Source organism: Camellia sinensis, chromosome 3 (genome assembly GCF_055761805.1).
Source record: "Camellia sinensis isolate YWXY chromosome 3, ASM5576180v1, whole genome shotgun sequence".
Taxonomy (NCBI): domain Eukaryota; kingdom Viridiplantae; phylum Streptophyta; class Magnoliopsida; order Ericales; family Theaceae; genus Camellia; species Camellia sinensis.
This window is the reverse complement of record NC_138963.1, coordinates 103,840,463-103,867,709: the sequence shown is the minus strand read 5'-3', so window position 1 is coordinate 103,867,709 and position 27,247 is coordinate 103,840,463. Positions and strand designations below refer to the sequence as shown.

The 27,247-nt window shown below is 39.2% G+C and overlaps 1 protein-coding gene across 6 annotated transcripts in view; it reads left to right on the top strand.

Annotated features, from left to right (window-relative positions):
• The window catches only part of LOC114268423 (uncharacterized), a 59,930-nt gene that overhangs the window by 24,297 nt on the left and 8,386 nt on the right, over positions 1-27,247 (top strand). For 3 of the 6 annotated variants that reach the window (XM_082920488.1, XM_082920490.1, XM_082920491.1), the window contains 7 exons: positions 341-426; positions 1,562-1,660; positions 1,773-1,838; positions 1,976-2,092; positions 2,487-2,561; positions 22,292-22,394; positions 24,466-24,513. In XM_082920488.1, the coding sequence (XP_082776614.1) occupies positions 341-426; positions 1,562-1,660; positions 1,773-1,838; positions 1,976-2,092; positions 2,487-2,561; positions 22,292-22,394; positions 24,466-24,513 (594 nt within the window). Of the gene's footprint in view, positions 1-320; positions 427-1,561; positions 1,661-1,772; positions 1,839-1,975; positions 2,093-2,486; positions 2,562-22,291; positions 22,395-24,465; positions 24,514-27,247 lie in introns of all 6 variants that reach the window. The other 3 variants (XM_028209598.2, XM_082920489.1, XM_082920487.1) reach the window with 3 other exon arrangements.

Here is a 27,247-nt window from a genome sequence, read left to right as displayed (position 1 = left end):
AAAACACAAGCACACTCCCTATTGTTTACTCTCTCTGATTAGCTTAACTCAAAGTGGCACCAAAATTTCTTGTAAAATAGGTGAATTACAATTTTCTTTTTTCCCTTTTTATACTTCGATCCCCACTTCCATTTGTTTCCTCTTTAGGGGAGGGCTGTGAAGATGTGAGGAAATCTTGGTGGTCTTATGACTATTTTTGTCCACAACCCTTTTATTTAAGATTACCATGCCGAATTGATTCTTTAAATAGATTATCATAATTTATTATATGACAAGTGGGGGTTTTGATAATAAATGGCTTCTTTGAACATAATCAACAGGCGAACTTTGATCTGTGCAGTCAATCAAGATGCTGAGGAATCATTTAAAAAGACTGTAGAGGTGGATAGGCTGATAGATACATTGAGAGATGCAAATGCAAATGAAGTAAGTAGATGGTGCTTTGCAGTTTCTTTCAAATTGTTCCTTTTTCATCAACCTCAATGCTTCTTCATAAACATTATTTCTTGAATTGAAAGTTTCACTACCTGATATATTCTTATATTTATATAATTGGTGACCTATCAACCTCATCTCATGCATTTTAGCGTCAACGTTGCTATCACTAGATGGTCACAGTGTCCAGTGAAGTCCCACATTGCCTGTGCTAAAATAAAATAAAGCATATAAGCATGGGGGCACCATCACCTCTTGAGCTAGCTTTTGGGGTTGAGTTCTACCTATGATCGTGTAATATGATATCAGAGCCAAAGTACTTAAGGATGGATAGGGTGCGGGTCCCTGGCTTGCACACCATAGGTGCTGTCGAGTGAGCATGCTGGGTGTGAAGGTGTGAAGTGAAGTGCCACATTGCCCAAGTACTAAAATAAGATTAAGCATATTAGTGTGAGGGCATCCTCACCTCTTGAGCTAATTTTTGCGGTTGAGTTCTACCCAAGACCATGTAACACACAGCACTGCCTTAGTAGAATATCTTACGACTTACAAGTAAACCCTAAGAGTAAGTTCTCCCAGTTATATTGTTTGTATAGCACATATTGTAGACAGGAGATAGAACTCACCCATTCCATTTAGAACATGTCTAGAAAAGTTAAGCATGTCGGATGACTTTGACAATTCAAAGTTATTTACTTTCGTTCTTTTGGCTTGCCTGCAAATAAATTGTGGTAAGTTCAAAAGAGAAGGTAGATGGCTTTGACAATTCAAAGTTATTTACTTATATTCTTTTAGCTTGCCAGCAAATAAATTGTGATGAGTTCAAATGAGAAAGTAGATAAATGATAGTCTATTGTAGACTTCAAGCCTATCTATTTGACGTGTTGAACATGAAACCAGACATACAAGTGATCCACTAGCTTACTTGATTTAGTCCAAAAATTATTTGTTATTTTTGGATAATAAACTGCACATGCATCTAGGAAGTTAGCCGTTATGGAAGGGGATGGGTACCTCTTAAGATGTGAATCCAGTCACTTGAAAGGGGACAATCTCTTCTTATTTGAAGTTCCAGGTAAAATTTATTTTACTAAACTTCTTGCTCTTGTGGTTGATTTGCAAACAGCTTCAGAAGCTTGTTGTAGAAAATGTCCTTGCTTTCAATGAGAGTTTTTGGATACGACTTGCAGCTAGAACTGACACCTGCAAATCTGAGGATGATAAAGCACGGTTTTTTACTTGGTTCACTTTACTTTTTAATATATTTCTGAGCATGGTCCCCTATTTTTTATTTTTTTTGCTAGAAATGCTTCGTCATAATAGTTGTATTTCTGCAGAAAGATTATGAAGAGTTGGCCTCATCTGTAATGAGCATAGTGGATTTCCTTGTTCATAAAACCAATGTATCTCTCTCTCTCTCTCTCTCTCTCTGCAGCATTATAGCACAAAGATTATTAGACAGCATTCCTGAGAGCTTAATGACTTTATTTCTCACATTATCTTTTTGTGCTGTCTTGTTCACAGTATTTTCTCCCTGCAGGAAAAAATAGAGTCTGCTACTGATGTTCTCAAGGAAATTTTAAAACCTGTAGTTGATGAAGTGGAAGAGATTCCTTGGCCTCCTCGAGATCCTGAAGCTCTCAAGCTTATGGAGAAAGTAAGGCTTTGTTTTTAGCTTGCCTAGATATATCAATAACGTCTGTGGATATGTATGCAATTTTGTAAGTCATATAAAGGGTATGTATTTTTTTTTTTTTTTTTTTATTGCTTTTGTCTGTTGAAGGTGTTTTATAGGGCTTATGGAATTGATAGTTATTTATATCTTTTCCATTGCTCTTTTTAATTTTTTTTATGTTATGTACTGAAGTTATTTACAATATGATGTCCTTATTGGCTGATGCCATTAAGTAGGACAGGCTAAAGTCCTTCAGATTACTTTTCTTTCTTACTGTAGTAGTTCCTCATTTTTTTTTTCCAACTCTTTGAATTTTAGAAAGAGGATAATTACAAGTGGGGTATGTATTTAATATTTGCAACCTTTTTACTATCAGGAAATAAACCAAAGGGTGCAGGAAGGGCAACTGGATGAAGGGTTCCTTGCAGAAGTTAATGCACAACTACGGCAAGTGAGTCTTTTAATTGCTTTATAAATTTTGGATAAATATGCTTATGTTGACTAGGAAAATGCCAGAGGAGTGGAGGAAGAGTATTTTAGTGCCAATTTATAAGAATAAAGGAGATGTCCAGAATTGCAACAATTATAGAGGAATCAAGCTGATGTGTCATATAATGAAAGTGTGGGATAGATTGATGGAATGTCGATTGCGATATATAATAGAGGTGTCAGAGAATCAATTTGGATTTATGCCCTGTAGGTGAACAATAGAAGCGATCTGTCTTTTGAGGAGAGTAATAGAAAAGTGTAGAGAGAAAAAAAGAGACATTCATATAATTTTTATTGATCTTGAGAAAGCATATGATAGAGTGTCTCGGGATATAATCTGGTAGGTGTTAGAGAAGAAAGTGGTGACAAAATGTGATTAGGGACATGTATGAAGGTGTGGTAATCACTATTAGATCGCCGGCTGGAGAGACAAGTGAATTTTTAATTACTGTAGGGTTACTCGAAGGATCAATATTAAGTTCTTATCTTTTTGCTTTAGTTATGGATAAGTTGACGAGAAATATTCAGGATGATGTGCCATGGTGTATGCTTTTTCCAGATGATATCGTGTTAGTGGATGAGACTAGAGAAGTAGTTAACACTAAGCTGGAGACTTCGAGAGAAACACTTGAATCTAAAGGATTTAGGATACGCAGAACAAGGAAAATAGAAGAGAAGTGAAGATTGAGAACCAAGAATCACCTACGAGTGAACATTTTCGTTATTTAGGATTGATTATCACAATAGATGGGGAGATTGGAGTAGATGTGGCCCATAAAATTAAGGCGAGGTGGCTTAAGTAGATGAGTGCGTTTGGAGTACTATGCAATAAACGAGTACACACTAATAGAACGGCTATTCAGTGATGTTGCATGGGACAGAATGTTGGGCAACTAAGAAACAACATGTAGATAAGATGAGTGTTGTTGAGATGAGGATACTAAGGTGTATGTGTGGCAAGATTAGAAAAGATAGAGTTAGGAATGAGTCTATTCGTGAATGGGTTAGAAGTAGCATCGATAGAATATAAGCGAAGAGAGAATAGATTGAGATGGTTTGGTCATATGCAACGGAGGCTAACAGAGGTAATAGTGAAGAGATGCAATACAGCGACGATAGATGGAAGTGTTAGAGGAAGGGGCAGATCTAGATTGACGTGAGCTAGCAAAGTAAATAGAGATATGAATATCCTTAATTTGACTAACCAAATGGCCTTTGATAGAGTCGAGTAGAGAAGAAAGATTTATGTAGCCAACCCCATTTGATGGGACTTAAGGCTTGGTTTGGTTTGGTTTGGTTTGGTTATGCTAATGTTGGTAGCATGAGATTGCAATACAAAAAATAGTGGCAAGTGCCGCTCACTATGAAAACAGAAATGTAGTTACCGCTTTTGAGTTATGGCAAACACATTACATAAAATTAAATTTCTGGTCATCTGGTCATGAGCTAGGGTATTGAATGCTTGCAAATTCTAGTGATTTGGTTAGATGGCAATGCGAATCTATGGGATATCAACCTAACAAACTAGTCCAATTCTGAATTTAACTACAGTTACATCTATCAACCAGTGCTGCGCCTGTCTGGGAGAGGAAAGAGAAAAAAATTTAGATGTCGGGTTTAATTCTCCAAGATTGTGGTAGAATCAAAAAGAAAGGGAAAACAGAAAAAAATAACTTGATATCTTTACAAGTGGTGGAGAAGCTGGTGCCTTCAACTGGCACGCCTCATGCTCTGATTCCTTTTCATTAACTATGTAATGCTGGGAATTTGTTTGCATCCATTATATTCATACAGATTGTCCATTTTCATTGATATTCTTTTGCATAAGAATTATAATAACAAAACAACATAGTTAAGAGGTAATACTACTGCTGCTGCTGCTGCATCATTCATGCATTACTATTTATACTCAAGATTACAATGTGTACACAATCTTATGCTGTTTTCAAAGCATAAATTGTTTTGAAATGTGGAAAAATTTCTTGGTGTCTTTAAAAAACATGCTAGGTAAATAGCAAGTTTGGAGAGCACTTGAACAAACAAATGGAGCAAAAACTTTCTCATTTGTATGTAACTCTGTTTCATTTTGTTCAAGTATTACAGTCTAACTCATTTGTACATGGACATTTGAAAAGAAAGAATGTAAACCTGCTGTGGTGCGAGTATCGTTGGTGCCACTTTATGAAAATTTACAGGGCTTATGTAAGGTAGAAGCCAAATGAAACCAATCTTGTATCAAGCAATATTGATTTGTTATACAGCTAGCCTAGCAAGTTAGTTTTAGACTTATGGACAACTGTCAACTGTCAAAGTTTGATTCATTGGGAACACAAGTGATTTATATATTTAGTATTTTAAAGCACATGCTGTTGTTGAGGCTTATCTTTGAGCATCAAGTAAATGGAGAATCGGCTGAAACAATTTAGCAGAATGTTAGTAATTCAATTTTGTTCATAAAATTCTGACAAGGGAATAAGAATATTAAAGAAAAAGAAGGGTCTGCCTCAGAGTTGGGAAAAAGTGAATGATATGCTTCAGAGTTGTACTGGCACCCAGAAAAGTTTGATGAAGGTATCACCACCAAAAGATATTAGAGTAGTCACCAGTACTGATCTTACAGAGAGCTGAGTTTTATTAATCTTCAATTTTTTGAATAGAACTTTTACAATGACATAAGCTCAACCAAGGTGGTGATCTAGCCTTGTACAAAATTCTAATATTCAAATTACGGAAATATCCTATGCCTTTATTTAGAATTTATATTTTCATTAATGTCTTTATTTATGTATTTTATTTTATTTTTACCCACTTGTGGTTTTGGCCTAGAGCATTTTATCCTGACATTCAAATACATGCAAAACACTCTCACTTGGTTTTGGTCCGTTTTGCACTTGACCTCCTTGCCATGAGTAATTCCATCAAAATTAACATAAATAATGCCATGCACGCTTAATTATGAGATTGGGCATGAAAAAAAAATAAATTAAAATCAAGTCAAAATCCAATGCAAATTGCAATTTGTTAGAATTTACTATCACCTACCACCACTACCACCTCACCTACTCTACTAAACCTAACCCACTACACCACTACCACCTCACCTACTCCACTAAACCTAACCCACTACACCACTATCACCATCCACTACACACCATCCACTACACCTACATCTATATAAGGAACCATTTGTAATAGACAGAAAATAAACATCAATCAATAATACATAAATTTTTACATGGTATCAGAGCAAGGTTAAGACCTTAGTATTTCTCGCTTCACCGGCGGGCGGCAACCTCGCCTTGGCCGCCCGCCGAACCTCAACCTATTCCGCTTATTTTCTACACATACCTTGACTTCTTCAACATTTTCTTACACCCCTCCTCCGCTATGTCGGCGGCGGCACCCGCATCATCGTCTAGCCTCTATCGCCGTTCACCTCGCCTCTCACATATCCGTGGTTGTACTCTTACTCGTTGTCGTCGTTGGCGTTTCTGGCGCTGCTTTTTTACTCGTCACTGCTGTTTTTTTCCCGATTTGCTCTCTCTCTCTTAGCCATGGATTTGGGTGTGGGGTGTAGAGCTGTGGCTCTGTTGTTGGTAGCCATGTTTGCTGGCTTGAAGGTTTCAATGGCAGCAGTGTACAAGGTTGGGGACTCCGCTGGTTGAACCATCATTGGGAATATTGATTACAAGGCCTGGGCTGCTTCCAAGACGTTTCATGTTGGAGATGTCATCATTTTCGAATACAATTTTCAATGTCACGTGTTGCAAGTGCCCCACAAAGAATACCAAGCCTGCAGAAGTGTAAGACAGTAACATGCATCTTCACATACAGCTTGGGTAATGTGTAACTGTCAAAAGCACAAGCTTCTTGGACATCCCTCTCTCTCTCTCTCCATGGACCCAACATCATCATCATGCACCCACTCTATCTCCCTCTCTCTCATCTTTTCCCACTTTCAAACCCACTTTAATCATATCTCTCCTTTCTCTTAATTTATTTCATCCACAAATATTTTTCTCTATTTTCTTTATCCATTATTTTCTTTTATTTTATTTTTCTTATTAAACAAAACAACACCACAAAATAACACCAACAACATTCCACAACCTTGTCATTTTATTCATATCAGGGGATCAACCCCGATCACACTTTTACATCAAAAAAAAAAAAAAACCCACACAAACAAAAACAAAACTACCACACCCACAGTGGGATTTTTCTTCTCTACTCAGCCGCCGGTCTTTTCTTCTTGCCTCCGTCCTGGGTGGTCCTTGCCGGTGTTGCCTCCGTGCTTCCTAGACCACCAAGCAAGTTGCCTCCTCCCTGCTCCTCCATTACAGTATATGGTGGACCTCCAAATCGGAACATCACGGTGGCCTTCCGCTTCAGCTCCTTGTTTTCTGCCTTTAGCACACTTATCTCTGCTCGCGCATCCTTATACATGCGTTGGAGCAGAGCCAGCTGGGAGTTTAACTGTTGCACCTCATTTGTCCTGCTCTGCAGCCGGTGCGACAAGTTTGTGACCGCAGTCATGGTTTCCACACATGACTTCAGAGTATACTGATTGGCCTCAATATCAGTCTGCACTGCCATTCTTTGCTCCACAGACCGCATCGGAAAGTTCAGCGGAGTAAACTCCGGGGCACTCGGTTGAGGTTCCAGTGCCACCGCTCCAGTTCTCTCTCTTGTTGACTCGTTGAGGTCGGGAAAGAGGGTGAGCAGACTCCGGGAAGACGAGGCCATTTTCTGGGCAACAGAGTGTTACAGAATATCTCTCGTTACAGAGTATTACAGACTATCTCTCTCAGCACAAGGAACTCTCTTTCTCAGCAACACGAAGGATTTTTCAGAGGTTTCTCTCAGTTTTTCTCTGCCTCAGCCTCTGCCTTCGTCTTGGTTATATAGCCAAGGCAGCCACGCGTATCGCGCGCCACTTGCCACCAGACGACAAACGGGCACGCCAACCAAGGCACTCACGTGCCTCGCCATCATGTCCGGCACACCTTTTGATGAATTGGGCACGCCTTTTGATGGCACGCCTTTTGACAAAATTGGGCACACCTTTTGAGGGTGCGACTTTTTAAGGGTCCGACAAGACTCTGTAAACTGTCCCGACATAGATTCCGGTTAGTTTCTACAAGGGTCCGACAAGACTCTGTAAACTGTCCCGACATAGATTCCGGTTAGTTTCTACAAGGGTCCGACAAGACTCTGTAAACTGTCCCGACATTGATTCCGGTTAGTTTCTACAAGGGTCCGACAAGACTCTGTAAACTGTCCCGACATTGATTCCGGTTAGCTCCTTCATGGGTCCGACAAGACTTTGTAAACTGTCCCGACATTGATTCCGGTTAGTTTCTACAAGGGTCCAGCAAGACTCCGTAAACTGTCACAACAACTGTCACAACATAGTCTGCTACAACGGTCCGACATGACCCCATAAACTGTCTTCTACATCGGTCTGACACCACCATATAGTGTCCTCTACCACGTTATGACACCCCCATACAGTGTCATCTACACCGTTATGACACCACCATACAGTGTCCTCTACAACGTTATGACACCACCATACAGTGTCTTCACCAACGGTCTGACACGACCATACAGTGTCTCCTCTCCTTTTTATGTATTTTCTTGTTTTGTTCCTCTCTTCAAACTCAAGTTGGTTAGATTCTATCCTTCTTGAGTTTGCGGGGGGCTGTTAGAATTTACTATCACCTACCACCACTACCACCTCACCTACTCCACTAAACCTAACCCACTACACCACTACCACCTCACCTACTCCACTAAACCTAACCCACTACACCACTATCACCATCCACTACACACCATCCACTACACCTACATCTATATAAGGAACCATTTGTAATAGACAGAAAATAAACATCAATCAATAATACATAAATTTTTACACAATTATACCCATCTTTCATCTTCTTCCCCAATTGAACACCTAACCTTAACACTAACTATTCATCACCACCATCATCCATCCCCACCACCTCCAATCACTTGCCTGCCCCGCCTCCCAGCAACCATCCGTCTCCTACCCATCACCTTGCCCTCTATTTGCCCCACCTCCCTTGTCATCTATCCATCACTTTCGCCACCATCCACCTGAAAGTTACTAAGGAAAAGAGAAAATGTATATTCAATTTTGTGAAAAATACAATAGAATTACATTACTATTTATAGTCTAAGCTAACCCTAAAACAGAAAAGAAAATAATTTCTAGAATATTATACAGAATACTGTCTATGCAGTATCTCTCCAGGATATCTGTAATGGCCAGGAAAAATTTGAATTTTTATTTAATATAATTGAGCCCTAATTAAGTTTAAGTAACTATAATTAAACCCACAAGTTTTCCTATTCATTTTAGTTTGGACCTCCGTCGGTTAATTTTATATGTATCCGGTCCGGTCATCTCAGTTTGTATGCACTGATTCTTGAGCCGACCTAAGACCCAAGGTATAGACCCTCCGAGCCTAGTAGATGATGTTAGTATGATCAGAGAGTCAAGCCTGCTAAATTAGAATTACTTCACTTGTTGTGAAACGCAGTGTGACGACTAGGGCTGTACAAATAACCGAATCACCCGAAAAAACTGACCCAATCCGACCGATCTGAGCTAGCCATGGACGGTTTCGGATTCACTTTGATCGGAAATGAGTTCAAATATCCAAAACTGTTCAATATTCGATTGAGTTTCGGTTGTGTGGTAAGATAATTCGTCGAAACCGAACTGATCTGAAATATTTATTAATGCTGCTATATTTCTTATATTGATATGTTTGGCTCTTGATTGGCGTTGTGAGTTAATGTTTATCTTTTTCAAAGACACTGCCTTGACTCTCATTTATCTTTTCAAAGACCATGCCTCTTCTCTCTTCCTCGAAATACTTATAAATGCTATTATATTGCCATGTTTGGTACTTTATTGGCTTTGTGAATTAATTTTATCTTTTCCAAGACACAGCCTTTGACTTTCATTTATCCCTCTAAGACCAAGCCTTTTCTCTCTCTACTTTCAAACTCTTCGTCTCTCTCACCTTGTTGTCACGACCCCAACAAAACTTGGGGTGTATACGGAAGCTTTCATCCATTAATTACCAAAAGTCCATTCAAAGCATGTGCATAAGTCATATGAAATTAAACATATATACCTCTTGGATTGATATCTTGTTTAATTACAATGTCTAAACAATAAAAAAAGAAGGTATATCATTATCGATACGACCTTACAAAAACCAACACATATATACAAGACTCTCTTCTTAAAGTTACATCTCTCAAAAGTGTAAAACAAAAAGAAAAAGACTTCTAACCAGACTTCTCTCCATTATTGTGCTCTTCTTCATCACCTACATACATATAGGGGAGAGGGGTAAGCCATTGCCCAGTGAATAGTAATATAATAAAGCGGTAAATGAATGAATGTCAATGAGCTTTATAAAACATAATACAGGAATCATAGCTTGAACATAGCTTAACAAGAGCATGATAATACAAGGTTTCAAACTATCAAACATTTACATAGAGATGAACATTCTAAGGACCTTGACAATGAATAACCGGCTTGGGGTACTGGTTAGACAACCCACCCGACGGTGGCAAAGAGCTCGGTCATCAAGGTGTTATTGGCATGTTATCATGTCCCCTAATAACTAGGATGTTTCCAAGGGTGTCATCTTCATACATGATACAAGAGTAAAGGACATTCATTCATGATAAAACATTAGCATAGCTTTCATAAACATAGCATAAGTTTTGCATTTGAATCATAGTTTATCAAACATAACTTTACTATCCTACTACTCACAAATGGCTTTTGAACAACGGGTTACTTCCTCCAAAAGTGCTTGACCTACACAAAGCATGAACAAAGCATTGAAAACATCTTAATTTACAAGTCCTTAAACCAATTCAAATGCTGTAACTTAGCATAGTGTTTCCTATTCCCTTTCTTAGATTGTTTAAGGCTTTTCTAAGCTTAATTCAAGTCCAAAACAAGTGTAAAACAGGTAATGAAGGTGTACATTGAAGTGCTCTAAGTATTCTAGGTTTGCAAAACATGAAAGTGGGGTGAAGCTGGGGTGCCGCACATGCGGTTTAGAGCAGTGTTGAAATTGTGTTGCTGAAATTTGAGCCGCACGTGCGGAAGAGGCTGCTCTGAAATTATGCTTGCTGCTCGAATTTCTAACATTGTTTTAAGCTACCTCTTCTCAATTCTAAAGCTAGGGACCTTGAAAAGTTAGCACAAAACATGCTAAATGTATGGAAAAACATGAAAACATATTTCTTTTTGAAGCTACGAGATCAATACATAATTTATTTCAAGATGCAAAGATCAAAACATGAGTTTTTTACCAAGAAATTCATGAGTTCTATTCTTTATTCAAACCCTTCCTTTTCATCCTTCCAAAACATGATATTAAACTTGTAAAACTCTTGAAAATCATGTTAAAATATGAAAATAAGGCTTCTCATGAAACAAGAACATCAAAATTTAAATCAAAATGGCAAGAATCATGACTACCTAGCTTGTTTTTCAACCTATTCATCTCTTTTTCATTCTTTTCTTCATAATTCCATTACTAATTCAATTTAATCCAAAGTTCTCAATCTTTGATTGTAGGAAGGATTTCTACAAAAATTAGGGATGTTTGATAGATTTCTTCAAGCTTTCTTCTTTTCCCTTTCTTTCTCTCTTTCTTTCTCCGTTCTTCTCCTTGTTTCTCTTTTCTCCTCCTTTCTTCTACCTTAATCTTGATCCTGCAGATTTTTGTTTCTTGTTTTGGTTTTATGTAACAAGGTAAAACAAAAGTTGAATAGTGAAGAAATTTAATGCATAAAGAGAAATAGAGAATTGTATTATTGATTGATTGTATATTGATTTGTTATATTTATTACAATGATTCATGATTCCTATATATAGAAGAGGGTGAGTGTGTAGTAGGTAAGGAGTAGGTGAAGTGGAGGTGGTAGTGGTGTAGTGGGTTAGGTTTAGTGGAGTAGGTGAGGTGGTAGTGGTGTAGTGGGTTAGGTTTAGTGGAGTAGGTGAGGTGGTAGTGGTGTAGTGGGTTAGGTTTAGTGGAGTAGGTTTAAGTGGGTGAAGTAGGTGGAGAGGTGAAGTGGATTTTAACAGCCCCCCGCAAACTCAAGGGGGATAGGAACTAACCAACTTGAGTTTGGAGAGAGTAACAAAACAAGAAAATACATAAAAATAAAAAAGGATAAGAGACACTGTATGGTCGTGTCAGACCATTGGTGAAGACACTGGATGGTGGTGTCATAACGTTGTAGAGGACACTGTATGGGGGTGTCATAACCATGTAGAGGACACTGTATGGTGGTGTCATAACGGTGTAGAGGACACTGGATGGCGGTGTCAGACCGATGTAGAAGACAGTTTATGGGGTCATGTCGGACCGTTGTAGCAGACAATGTTGTGACAGTTGTTGTGACAGTTTACAGAGTCTTGCTGGACCCTTGTAGAAACTAACCGGAATCAATGTCGGGACAGTTTACAGAGTCTTGTCGGACCCATAAAGGAACTAACCGAAATTAATGTCGGGACAGTTTACAGAGTCTTGTCGGACCCATAAAGGAGCTAACCGGAAGTAATGTCGGGACAGTTTACAGAGTCTTGTCGGACCCATGAAGGAGCTAACCGGAATCAATGTCGGGACAGTTTACAGAGTCTTGTCGGACCCATAAAAAATACACTGTATGATGGTGTATATAGGCTGCCCAAATATATATATATATGGATATATATAGTGAGCCTTCAAAAGTTGCGCCCTCAAAAGGCGCGCCCACTTCATCAAAAGGCGTGCCCGACAGAAAGCGTTGAGCCATCAAAAGGTGAGCCGGAGACGCGGCGAGGCACGTGAGCGACAGAGTGGCGTGTCGGCCGCGTCGTCAGTGTCGATATAAACCAATGCGGAGGCGGTGGAAACCAAACCAGACTGAAACCTCTGAACTTGTCATTCTGAAACAATCTGTAAATACTCTGTATCCAACCCTTCTCGGAAACACTCAGCAACCCAAAAAACATGGCCTCTTCTTCCCGTTCAGCTACCCAGAACATGGCCTCATCTTCCCGTGGTCTGCTAACTCTCTTTCCCGACCTCAACGAGTCAACAAGAGAGATAACTGGTGCGGTGGCACTGGAACCTCAACCAAGCGCCCCGGAGTTTGCTCCGTTGAACTTTCCTATGCGGTCTGTGGAGCAAAGAATGGCAGTGCAGTCGGATGTGGAGGCCAATCAGTATACATTGAAGTCATGTGTGGAAACCATGACTGCGGTTACAAATTTGTCGAACCGGCTGCAGAGTAGGACAAATGAGGTGCAGCAGTTAAACGCCCAACTGGCTCTGCTCCAACGCATGTATAAGGATGCGCGAGCAGAGTTAAGTGTGCTAAAGGCGGAAAATAAGGAGCTGAAGCGGAAGGCCACCGTGATGTTCCGATTTGGAGGTCCGCCATATGCTGTAGTGGAGGAGCAGGGTGGAGTGATCGTGCCCAGTGGAGTGGGAAACACGGAGGCAACACCGTCAAGGGCCGCCCAGGACGGAGGAAAGAAGAAGAGACCTGCAGCAGAGTAGAGAAGAAAAATCCCACTGTGGGTGTTGGGTGTGTTATGGTGGTTTTTTTTTTTTTTTTCGTGTAAAATTATGATCGGGGTTGATCCTGACATGAATAAAATAAGTGTGTTTGGCAAACTCGAATGGTAGGTGTGGTAAGGCAGAAAAATCAACTGGAATGAAATTTTTTTTTTTTTTTTTTTTTTATAATAATAATAATAATAATAATAATAATAATAATAATAATAATAATAATAATAATATTAATATGGAAATCATGGAGTGGGCGGTGGTACAAAAATATTGTGTAGAAAAAGAGGGAGATGGTGGAAAAGAGAGGCCACTCATGTTATTAAAATGAATTAAGGAATTAAAAAAAGTGGTATTGGTTGGCGAAATAAATATATATATGAAAAAAGGAAAAGGATGAGAGCATTGGCGGAGGGACAGGCCCATGTGGCTGGCATGAAGTTGGGTCCATTGTGTTTTCATCATAAGAAGTGAGTGGGTGATAAAATAAAAGAAAAGAAAAGAAAATAAAAAGAAAGTTGGGTGGTGGAAAATTATTGTTTAGACAGAGAGAAGGCATGTGAGGTGTAAAGTGGAGGACTAACAAGAAGTACTCTTTTAGGGATACGAGCCCCAACTGCAGTGAACCTCTCAGGCTTCTTCAGAAACTCCACCACCTCCATGAAATCTTGCTTTGCTTCATCTCCACCAGCAACATCATCAAATGTCACTCCAGTATTAGGTTCCATCTGAAACTTGGCTTTTGACTGACCAAAGGCAAGAGGAAATCCAGGTCCACCAGGACCTCCTATTCCTCCAGATGACCGCCTTGAGAGAAGCAACAGACCCCCAATTAAGATTGGTGGGAAGGCCAAATTTCCAATTAAGTTGAACAATAGAGAACCTGAGTCCTCTTGAGCATTGTGCGCAGCAAAGTCAATGTTCTTCTCCCTGAACTTCTGAAGGAGCTCCTGGCTGAGTCCAGGGAGTTGGACCCAAACTCGTTGCACCCGATTCCCCAATTCTGGAGAAACAGCCTCAACAATAGCTATGGTTCCATTCTCAAATAAATCTACCTTTTTCACTCTGTCCTTGTCCAAGTACTCCAAGAACCTAGAATAAGACATCCTGGAGGAAGAAAACCCTTGGTCATCAGCATATGCATTCCCACCACCAAGTAAGGCAGGTACACTAAGTCCTGCATTTCCGAGTAACAACTTCAAAAAACCTCTTCTTCCTTCATGGTGCCTTTGGTCCAGAGATGCTGTTACATAATTTCTTTTTAATAACTTACCCAATGACAGAAGGCTAGAGGAAGAAAAAAGGCGCCTGCCATAGATCTCTTTGCCCAAACTTGGTTTAGTACTATGGGTAGATAAACCACTTCCCACTAGGCAAGCTGATGATGCTGCCATCTACAGTATTATCACCTGGAACAAGGTGCACAATAAAGAAGCAGATTATGAAGAAGAAGTAGCTTGAATCAGATGATTTGTTAGTGGATAAGGGCAATATGAAATGGGTGGGGGTGTGGAGTAGCGCAGAGGAAAACTGGGAGTGAAGGAGAGAGAAAGTTCTGCAGAATTTTAATGGTACTACAATGCCAAATACCGAGCAAACTTTCCGCCTAAATTGGGCAACCTTCAGCGCAGGTGCGGCGCCGCCAGCGGGCAGCGAAGGCAAGGTTGCCGGCCGGCTGCCCGCCGGTGAGAAAACAAAATACGGGCCTAAATCTTATGGCTCTGATACCATGAAGAAATTTAATGCATAAAGAGAAATAGAGAATTGTATTATTGATTGATTGTATATTGATTTGTTATATTTATTACAATGATTCATGATTCCTATATATAGAAGAGGGTGAGTGTGTAGTAGGTAAGGAGTAGGTGAAGTGGAGGTGGTAGTGGTGTAGTGGGTTAGGTTTAGTGGAGTAGGTGAGGTGGTAGTGGTGTAGTGGGTTAGGTTTAGTGGAGTAGGTGAGGTGGTAGTGGTGTAGTGGGTTAGGTTTAGTGGAGTAGGTTTAAGTGGGTGAAGTAGGTGGAGAGGTGAAGTGGATTTTAACAAGAACAAAAAGGGAGGTGTGTGCATCACCTATTTGTGTGCTTCACTTTTTTGCATAATAATCTCATTTACTTAGCTGAATTAATCAAGGTTAGTACTGATTAGTCAAGCTTAGGTTTAATCTTCCTTAGTTTAATTAATCTTGATCTAGGCTCACTAATCTTACTTAATTAACACTAATCTTGATTAGCAAAATATCACATAGCATCAAAATGACAAGCACATTAATCTAAGATCTTTAAGCTCCTCAATTAGACACATCTTAATTCACAAATCTAAGCATAAGGCATCCCCTAACTCAAAGCACAAAACAAATAATTTCTACACTTAAGGCATCATAGTAACATCTTCTTTCTCTTCTAATCCTTAGCAAGTCGTAATACAAACAGGCATATAACATAAGGCAAGAAAGCAAGAGCAATAATGCATATGTCATGCAAGAATGTCTCGGGTGTTACTGTAAGTTTCTGAAGAATATTGTATATTCAACTTATATTTCAATTACATTAAGACCTTAGTTTATATAACCCTAACACCTAAACCAAAAAGGAAATATAGAACCATGCCTAATATATACACAATCATGCCTAATATATACAATTATATTCTCACACTCCCGCTCAAACTCAAGGTGTTTTAGCCGAAAACACGGAAGAGTTTGTCAATAAGAAACCGAAACTGAGTAGTGGTGTGAGTCTTGGTGAAGAAGTCAGCAAGCTGTAGAGCCGAAGGAATAAATGAAGCAAGATAGAGCCAGATTGGAGGTGTTGACGGATGAAGTGACAATCAATTTTAATGTGCTTCGTTCGTTCATGGAAAACAGTGTTATAGGCAATCTGAATAGTACTGCGGTTGTCACAATAGAGAGAAATCGGGGAGGTCTAAGGAATGCCCAAGTCAGAGAGGAGACAATGATGCCAGATAACCTTAGCAGTAGCATGAGCCATAGCACGGTACTCAGCTTCGGCAGTAGAATGGGCAACAACAGTTTGCTTCGTGTTTTCCAAGAAATCAAGGAATCACCAAGAAACAGACAAAAACCAGAAATGGATTTACAATTAGTAACATCACCAGCCTAATCAGCATCAGCATAAGCCACCAAATCCAAGGAAGAAGTAGAAGACAACAAGAAGCTTTGGAAGATAGTACCGCGGAGATAGTGAAGAATCCGAACCAAAGCAGCCCAATGCGGAGAGCGAGGAGCAGAAACGAACTGGCTAACCACATGAATATCATAGGTAAGATTAGGGCGAGTAATTGTCAGATAGACTAAGCAGCTCACAAGCTCACGATACAAAGTAGGATTATCCAGTGGGACACCATCAGTAGTGTTAAGCTTCACATTAAGCTCAATGGGGGTATCAGAAATCTTAGTGTCAGTTAGACTGGCACGGTGAATAACCTCATAGGCATACTTGGCCTGAGACAGAAAGTAGCCGTTGGGATAAGAAGTTACCTCAATACCAAGAAAATACCGCAATGGTCCCAGATCCTTCATTTTGAAAGTGCGGAAGAGATGCTGCTTGACCTCAGAGATATCAGAAATGTCAGAGCCAGTAATGATCATATTATACACATACAGTAATATGGCAACAAAACTAGCGGGGGTGTGGAGGAGCAACAAGGCAGAGTCTTGGTCACACAGATGAAACCCAAGCTCAGTAACAGCTGTCTGAAAGCGATCATACCAAGCACGAGGAGATTGCTTCAAACCATACAGAGCATGCCGAAGACGACAAACAAGTCCAGAGGAATGAGGAAGACTAGGGGGAGAATGCATGTAAACCTCCTTAGTGAGATGGCCATTAAGAAAAGTATTCTTAATAGCCATCTGATAAAGAGGTCAAGGACGAACAGCAGCAACAGAGATCAAAGTACGAACAGTAGTCATCTTGGCAATAGGGGCAAGGGTCTCCTCATAATCAATACCATATTCCTGTGAGAAACCTTTGGCAATCAGGTGAGCTTTGTAGCGCTCAAGAGAACCATCAGAGTGAGTCTTGACTTTGTAGACCCATTTGGAACCAACCAGATTCTTACCAGTAGGCAATGGAACTAACTCCCAAGTATTAGTTTTCTGTAAAGCAGACAACTCATCTTCCATAGCTCGAATCCAAAGAAGATCCTAACAGGCCTCTTTGTAAGACTGTGGTTTTGAAAAAGTATGAATAGCAGACAGAAAAGTACGATAGAAAGCAGAAAAACATGTATTAGACCAACCCAACCTGTTTAGAGGATGACGCTCTCGAGTAGGATATTAATGCGTACCAGGGTTAAAGTCTTCAGAAGCAGAAAAGGCAGCAACCGGGGTAGAGACAATTGGTGGAGGGGGAGTCTGGCGACAAGAATAAACTAACAACGGAGGAGGAGAAGAAGCCGAAGGAGGAGAAGTAGCCAAAGGAGAAGATGGAACAAGTTTAGGAGGAACAGTGGAGATGTATTCATCAGACGGGACCTCAGAAGGATATGGGTCAAGGGGAACAAAATCTACTTTTGAAACTGGAGCAGTGAGAGAGGGAAGTTGAAAGTAAGACAGACATTCTAAGAAGTAAAGGCGGCGGGAAACAGGATCGTAGCAACGATAGCCCTTTTGAGTAAGACTGTAACCCAAAAAGACACAGAGGACAGAACGGGCACTAAGTTCTGTCCTATCTTTTTGGGAAAGAAGGACGAAGCATGCAGGCCCAAAAACACGAAGGAGAGAGTAATTGGAAAGTTGGGAAAACAGAGCCTCATAAGGAGAAGGACCAGAGAATAAGGGGCTAGGCATTCGATTGAGAAGAAAAGCAGCTGTAAGAACTGCTTCCCCCCAAAAGGAAGCTGGAACAGAGGCAGAAAAGAGAGATCGAGCTATCTCGAGAAGATGACGGCATTTACGCTCAGCATGACCATTTTGGGCGGGTGTATCAGTATAGGAAGTTTGGTGAATGGTATCCAAATTGGCCAAATACTCACAGAACTCGGTTTTAAAATACTCTCCACCTAAGTCAGACCGTAATATTTTAATGGTAGCCCTAAACTGTGTAGTGATCATAGACTGAAATGTACGATATATTTGGTAGAAGTCAGATTTATGAGTCATAAGATAAACCCAAGTATAGTGGGTGCAATCATCAACAAAAGATACATAATAGGCAGAACCCCCTTTAGTGAGAACAGGAGAAGGTCCTTAGACATCAGTATGTATAAGAGAAAATGGAGAAACATGAATAGACATACTTTTATTGAAAGGTAAAGCTGACATTTTGGCAAGTTTACACCCTCGACATTCATCAATTTAACTAGGAGAAACTTTACCCAACAATCCAGACTGAGCTAAAGATCGTAAATGGTCAATAGACAAATGACCTAGGCGAGAATGCCATAACTAAAATTGACTCGATTGAGAATCTAACTGAAATGAGGAAAGTGCAACTGGAGAGTTGGATAAAGGGAGATGCAAACTTTCTATCACATAGAGGTTTCCAACTCTACGGCCGGTCCCAATCTGCTTCTTGGACACCTGATCCTGCACACAACAGACAGAAGAAAAAAAGATAACATCAAAGCCAGAAGCATCAAGTTGACTGATAGATAATACACTGACAGATATCTGAGGGACATAAAGAACAGAGGGAATAGTAACAATAGACATAGCAGAGGGCAAGACAGATCTAATAGACAAAACTGACATACCAGACCCATTAGCAGTATTAATAGTAATAGGAATGGGTGGGAAAATATAGTTTTGAAGTAAGGAAATGTGAGGATTCATATGATGAGAGATATCGGAATTGAAAAGCCAGACGGAAGCAAGAATACTTGAAGAAGACCCAAGCAAACCTGAATGAAGAGAAGTAAGAGCGGAGGGAGATGGGAATGACTGAGAGGTGGATAGGATATGCTGAAGTTAAGGAAGCTGAGCACTCAAGGAAGCCAAGTCAGGATCTGAAGTTAGAGCAGATGCAGTAGAAGCAGTAGGAGGCCGAAAAGTACTTGGAGCAGGATTGCGGAGCTGTGTCTGAAGAGGCTGGGACAGAGCAGGCTGACGTCCCTTTTTGGGACAGTTGTATTTCCAATGACCCCTTTGGTAGCAGAAAGCACGCTTATCTGGACCTAATGGCCCTTTTTTGGGTTTTGCAGTGGCCTGAAGCTGATGCGTAGAAGGGGTTAATAACAAAGGAGGCTTAGCAGGAGCCAAGAAGACAGAGGGAGGTAGAATTTGACTGGCCGTGTTAAGACGGGTTTCCTCAGAGAGGAGCTCACGAACAATAGCATCCACAGAGGGCAGAGAAGACCGATGAAGGATGCCACCATGGATAGTCTCATACTGAGGGGAAAGAGCCATTAAGAACTGCACTAAACGACTCTGCTCCTGAAACTCAACATAAGTGTCTAGTACCTTGAGGCTAGGTGGTTCCATTAGAGTCAATTGATTCCAGAGACCTGTCATCTCAATATAGAAATCCTAAATAGTCTGATCCTGATGACAAGCACTCTGAATAGCTGTTTCCAACTCATACCGCTTGGCAAAGTTAGACTGCTGAGAAACACCCACTAAATAATCCCACACCTCCTTGGCAGTATTGTATTTAGAAAACATCATTCTAATGTGATCATCCACAGAATTATGAAATCAGGTCAAAATTTGGGCATTATCACAATCCCAAGTATTACACGAAGTCAGATATCCTTCCGCCTTTGAGTCCAATGGCCGAGGAGCAGAACCAGAAACATAACCCCATTTTTTCTGACCAAGAAGAAAATTGTTCATAACACCGGCCCAATAGGCATAATTGTCATAAGTGAGTTTGCATTTAATAGCTTGAATTTTAGTGTCCAATATAATAAAGCAAAGTTATAGAATTGATGGGTCAAAGTATAATAAACGAAAAACTGAATATGTCAATAATTCAGGTAATAGACGGAGGCAAGAGAACCAAAACAGAGGAGTGAGAGTACCTGAAGCCAACACAATTGCAAGAGAGAGAACTTTGCGAATCGGAATGAGAGAGAGAAGACGACGAGTCAAACAGATGAGTCGACCAGTTGAGTCGGCTAGATGAGTCGAATAGTTGCCACGAATTAGATGAATCAGACTAACCAGACGATCGATGAAGCAAGGAGCTTCGTCCAACAACCAGGTTTGAGAGAAAGAGAGAGATCGCGAACCAAACTGAGCCAAGGAGAAGATTCACGACTGACGATTGATGAAGCGAAGAGCTTTGATCAACAACCAGGTCTGAGAGAAAGAGAGAGATCGACGACACTAGGGTTTCTCAACCTGCTTTGATACCATGTAAGTTTCTGAAGAATATTGTATATTCAACTTGTATTTCAACTTGTATTTCAATTACATCAAGACCTTAGTTTATATAACCCTAACGCCTAAACTAAAATGGAAATATAGAACCATGCCTAATATATACACAATCATGCCTAATATATACACAAACATGCCTAATATATACAATTATATTCTCACAGTTACACCCACCACCCCCTCCATCCGCCCTCCTTCACCATCTCAATTTTTCTTCTTGTTGGTCCAAACATTGTATCGCTTCTTTTTCTTTGGGTCTGATAATCATCACAAGTCCTGTTTTGTTTGCAAGTTCTAATAGAGTATTGTGATACTATATAGTATTAATGATTAACTGGTTTTGTTGAATATTATGGGGATTAAGGGATGATAAGCATATATATACTCTAGTTATATGTACAGAATATATACTTTGTATGTATGTATATATATATATATATATATTGTTTAAATTACAAAACTAGAGTACAAAATTTCAAGAATTTAGTTTAATTTATGTTTTTTTTTACACTGATTTAAATCAGAAAGTATTTTTAATATATATTTTTTACATTGGTTTAAATCAGAAAGAACATTAAATCTTTGAAAAGAAGAATAAGACTGAGTAAAATAGTCTTTTACAACTAACATTGACAGTGTTAGTGTAAGCATCTTAATCCAAAAGCACATGAGGGTGTTTTGCATATATTGTCAAGAGGTAAAGTGCTCCAAAACTGCAAGGGCTAAAATAAATTTTGTCCTGTTTTTAATTATAGTTTAGCTAGGAGTTTTATCAATATTTAGTTTCTTATTTTATCAGGGTTCCAAATAATTGTTTTCTCAGTGTTCTACATCACCCTGCCCACATAAATACTGAAACTATAGGTTTGGATCTTAAAGGTGGACGATGAACATTAAACAAATATCTAAACACCTCAAGAAATTTTTTAAATTAATTGTATTTGTGGTTATGAAAGAAAACCAAGAGAACTGCTTTTGACCTAGAAGGATCTGAAATTTCTACAAGAAGATAATGCAGATTTGATGGTTTTGCCACGTTGCACATCTAGGGCATACCCGGTCAGTAGGTTTGTTATTTTGGATAAGTCCCATTACACAAAAGCCAATATACCTTCCTCTATTGTTCTGCAACTTTGGGTTTCCACTGTGTATTCAGCTGTGTAATTGTATAATAATAATACCACTGCGAATTCAACTAATTCCCCATTGATTGAATGATATGAACTGCAAGTAATTTGAGCTCAAATTAATACCATAAAGCTTTGAAATTATGAAAATTGAATAAAACCAAATGAAGACAGCCTGCTGAATTATACTTTACTCTCTTTACCATTATGCTTAAATAATAATATAAAAACACTTGCTCAATACACACATGTATGAAAAAGAATTTCTTGCCCCCCTACTAAGAGAATGTTATGGACTGAGGAAATTAGCCATAAGTTATTTGAACAAATTGTTAAAATACCTTGTATGTGCTCACATCTTTCATGCCTCAAAATTTGTCATGCAGTTTTTTATTATTCAAAGTTATATTAATATATTTTTTCTTTTCTTTTCTTTTTTCAATTCATCGACATTCATTTACTTCTTGGTTTGAACTTGTTCATCATGCTAATGGCTTGCTAATTTTCCCAACTATCTTGCATCTCCGTTTGTGTGCTATGAACTCTAGATCTTTCTTATGATTTGATTACTGTACTAATTTTTAATCATTTGCAGGCAAAAGAAGATGAGGACAAGCCAGGGCTTCAGGCTATGTTGCAAAAAGTTTTGCAACTATATGCTTCCAGAGTCCTCTCTAAACGCAGCTATGCAAAAAAAGGTGTGTTCATTACATTGAGTTTACATATATAATCAAGCTTTTGCCAAATAAAATAGCCTCGTTAGATTTAACTCATTCTTGATTCAGTCAATAGAGTAGATCATCATCCAATGATATGTGAATGCAGTTTAACACTAGGTTGTGGTCATTCTAGTTGATACACTTCGTAAGCCACATGACTGACATCACACCTGGCCTGTAGTGAGTATGAATATGAAGTCTGGTTGCTTCACACCTTTGGATGCTTGTTGTTGCGACTTGTGGTTTGGTTTGGGTTCAGCCAGGTACGGTGTTGGAGGTGTTGCAGAGTTGGGCTGGGGGTAGGGTAGGGAGGAGATACCGGAAGGCGTCGTTGCTTGCTGGTCATTGTTTGATATGGCTGATTTGGTTGGAGCATAATAGGCGTACCTTTCAGGGTGTGTCTTTATCGGTTCTGTGGTTGGAGCGATGGTTGCTTACTGTTCTTCATCATCTTTTTGTATTCTTTGCATCAGCTTGATGCTTTTCTAATAAAGTTTGTTTATTTATCAAAAACAAAAAAAAAGGTCACTGGCTGGAAAAAAGGTCGGACACCATAATTCCTTAAAGCAGGGGAGCCAATGCAAGAAAAGGTAAATTACAGAGGACATAAAGCACTGTTCATTTCAATGATGGATATCGCCTCATCATTCATTCAAAGGGTCTATTTAAAGAACTGCAAGCATCAAGAAGGCCACCACGCACTCAATTTCAGAACTCTTTCATCTCGTTTCATCTTCATATCCATTTCAGTCAGCTTATGGCTTGCAGTATCTGTTCCTTTCCATCCTTTAATTTTTCTCTTTTCATTAATACTGTAAGCATCGTTCCATCCACCATTGTTTAATTTGTTCTCAATCTCTGCTCTCTGATTCATGCACTCCATTAAATTGCAAGTAGGTTTGAAGTCCTTTAGATTGTTTCATTCTACTCTCTGTTTCTTTAGTTTAAAATTTAAATTTCAATCTCGGCATACCAGAAGTCCTTGTGTCCAGGCGTCAAGAGCCCATAAGAGAAAGCCTCCCCTTGCTTCTGTGCAACAACCTGAGCAATTAGTATGGGTTCTGACCCAATCAATCAATAACAAATTTAAGGGAATTGGTATTTTGACTGACTTTTGAGCCTGGGTATAGCTTATCTCTGCTCACCTTTGTCCAAAAATAGACCAAACAAGAATCAACCATAATTACAGCATGATGCACAGTACTGGTCTGAGTGTGGCCATGTACTTTATTAAGGCCTTGACTTAAGCCACCAAACCAAGTAACTTGAGTTACTCCAGAATGAGTAGCTCTGTTCTGCAGCCAATGCACCTGAAAATCTTGCAGCACTTGATGAGCCCTATATTCAACCTAGGTAGGTGCTGGCATCATTGCACAACTTCAAAGAGTGGTCAGGGGGTATACAACCTTTTTGGTCATTTCCTTGGGCAGAGTTTCATCTTAATGAGCACTTACTGCATGTTGAAAATGCTCAGACTTGGGGTGGTGATTCTCTATTAAAGTGGCTCACCACCCCGAAAATCATTTTCCAGTTAAGCTTACATGCCTTCTTAGCATGGTGTGTCTCACTAGAGTGGCTGTCTCCAGGAGGTCTACATGATGCATATTAGATCACCAGATTCACCAAAAGTCCCAAAAAGTTAAGCTGTTAGGAAATGGCCCAACAATGTGTATCAAGTTATACAACACACTCCCTCACATGCAATCCCATCTAGCATACAAGAAATACAAAGAGACATACATAGAGAGAAGCAGAATGCAAATGGTAACAAATGCAGATGGAGAAACTTGAACCTAAGACCGACCTCCCCTAACCTGAGGTATGCTAACATGTTAGGTCACCACTAGTCCCAAAACCTTAATTGTTAGAAAATGAGCCCAATTATATCAAGCTATCCAACAATGCATCAGTCTGATTGTGGTAACGTGGCGAATTTGAACTTTTCAGATCCCCATAAAAATAAAAACACTAAAATAAAAATCCGTAAGTATTTTGTTGTTTTTGTTTTGTTTGGTTACCTAAAACCTTGTCCCTCCCTTTGTTTTTGCAGAAAATCAGGTTTTAAAGGCTGAAGAGTTTCTTGAGACCATAATTAAAGGTAATAAAATGCTTTTGATTCATTTTTTTCTTTATTTTTTTCAATTAATCACTACGTTTTAAAGAATTGCATTTTACTTGAACTGGTCACCTAGATTTGTCCTTCTTGGTTTGATGCTACATTATTTGCTGGATTTTTGTGTGAATGTCTTGGATGTATTTTAAACGATCATGATGACCGAGTTTTATGCAACAAGGAATCCAACACTGGTGTAAGGGCTAAGGCCCAAAAAATAACAAAGAAAAAGGTGAACATGTATTTCAATGTCTTGCAAATGTGGTTTTTTGTCGAGACCTTAGTAGCAGGAATTGTGGAAGATGAAGACGCACCAAACGAAAAATCGTGATTATGCACTTCTGAAGAAGAATCGTATCAGAATCGCGCTTCTGATGCAAGAGAAACGCGAGTTTGTCCAAGAAGGAAGCGGTCGCAATCGCGACCTCGATCTCGATCTCGATCTCTATCTCTCTCTCTATATATATCTTCTTCTTCTGTCTCTCTCTCTCTCTCTCGTTCTGGTTTTCTCTCTCTTCGTGGGTCTCTACATTTTTATCTATTTTTGAGACTGATAATGGATCATTTATTATATTTTTTTTAAAGATAAGGAATTTTTGTGTTTTAAAGAATATTACTCTACTACTTTTATTGGTCTTTGTGTTTCACAACAAGGTTGTTAAAATCGGGATCCTACGTTGGATCGTTGGAGGTGTTTATAGGATCGGATCGTAGAATCGGATCGAGGATCGTAAGATCCTACTGAAAAAGACAGAGTATTACATAATAATTTAATTTAAATAAATATTTCTTATAAAACATACACAAAATGAGCTTATATTCTATTAAAAAGAAATAAAGATATTGTGAAAAATATAATACTCCATGTAAAATGTACATATAATATTATACAATAGAAAACTCGATGGTAAAAGTATTGTATTTCATCAAAAAAGAAGATGAAGAAGAAGAAAAATTCTACAACAAAATACTTTACAATCTACAATAATGCATAAAAAGTGAAGAAAAAATATTTAACAAAGTTGATATGAAAATAGATTAAGAACTCGAAAGAATAATTTAACCGAATGATAAGGTTTGTCGTTAGCATCCCTGGTGGAGCGGATTCAAGTCACAAAAATAATCTTTCGAAAAATTGAGATAATTTTGCAATCATCTTACCCTCCTTAGACTCCACTAAAGCTAAGTTTGTTTTTTCGATTATTTAATTTTTTTAAATTACCGCAATATTTGAATGTTTGCTTCCTAGTTTGTTTTTCTTAGTCTATTTGATTCAATACTACTTAATTTTTATTATTTTATTTTGACCACATAAGTTGGTATTTAGACAACAAACATAAAATTTACAATAAAATATGTCATACAATACAAAACAAGGCTTGTAAATTGGATCGGATAGGATCGGATTCAGATCGGGATTCCGCGATCCTATAAGATCCCACTACCAGGATCGAAAGATCCTACCTATAAGGAGTTTTTTTAAACGATCCGGATTGATTGTACTCAAATGGATCGTAAGATCGTAGGATCGTAAGATCCGGATCGGGATTCTGATAACCATGTTTCACAAATTCAAGAATATCACTCCATTACTTTTATTGGTCTCTATGTTTTGAAGATTCAATAATATCACTTCGTTAATTTTTTGGTGTCTGTGATTTAAAATTTTAATGATAATGGCCTATTATTATTATTATTTATTTTTGTTAAAATTTACCATCACCTACCACCACCTACTCCTCACCTACTCCTCACCTACTACACTCACCCTCTCCTATATAATGAGCCACCCACCATTTGTAATATATACAACAACACAAATCAATCAATAATATACATCTCAATTTATTTTTACATGGTATCAGAGCTATAGGTTAAAATTCTTGGTGTTCTTCGCCTTCCGGCGGGCGGCAACCTTGCCTTGACCGCCCGCCGGACCTCAACCAATTGGGACCTCTACACATACCTTGATCACTCTGCATGTGCTTCCTCCCCAGCTGCTGCTTGGAAGCTTGGGTTATTCTGAGATACTATCCCAAGTGCCTTAGTAAGATCTTCAGGAGACAGCCTAGTTAAATCAGCCCCAAGTTTCCTTTTTTTTTTCTTCACTAGAAAATTTTCTACAATTCTGAACCAACATTTCTCTGAGTTCTTCCAAATGCATATCGACCTCGACCCACCACTGTTCCAGTGATCAGAAACTTCCTCTGGATGTGGAAGTCATTCTCGGAGCTCGAACCCATCCTCCGAGACCTCCGGGCTAAGTACGGCCCCATCGTCACCCTCCAGATTGGGTCTCGTCCCGCCATCTTCGTCGGTAGCCACTCCGTCGCCCACCGTGCCCTCATTCAGAACGGCGCCGTCTTCTCCGACCGTCCCAAGCCCGTCGCCACCAGCAAGATATCGCAAAGAACCATCAGGTCAGAAAGAAGTACACCATCCAGCTCGGCGAAAACGAGCTTGTCCTCAAGGAGCTGGATTTGTTGAATGAAGATGCGAATGTGTACAAATTGATAGGACCTGTACTCGTGAAGCAGGATTTAGCAGAGGCCAATGCGAATGTCCGCAAGCGAATTGATTACATTTCTGCTGAATTGAAACGTTTGGATGCAACTCTACAAGATCTAGAAGAAAAACAAAATAGTAAGAAAGATGCGCTTTTAAAGTTGCAGCAAAGAATTCAATCTCTCTGGTCCCTTTTTCTATCCACTAAACCCAC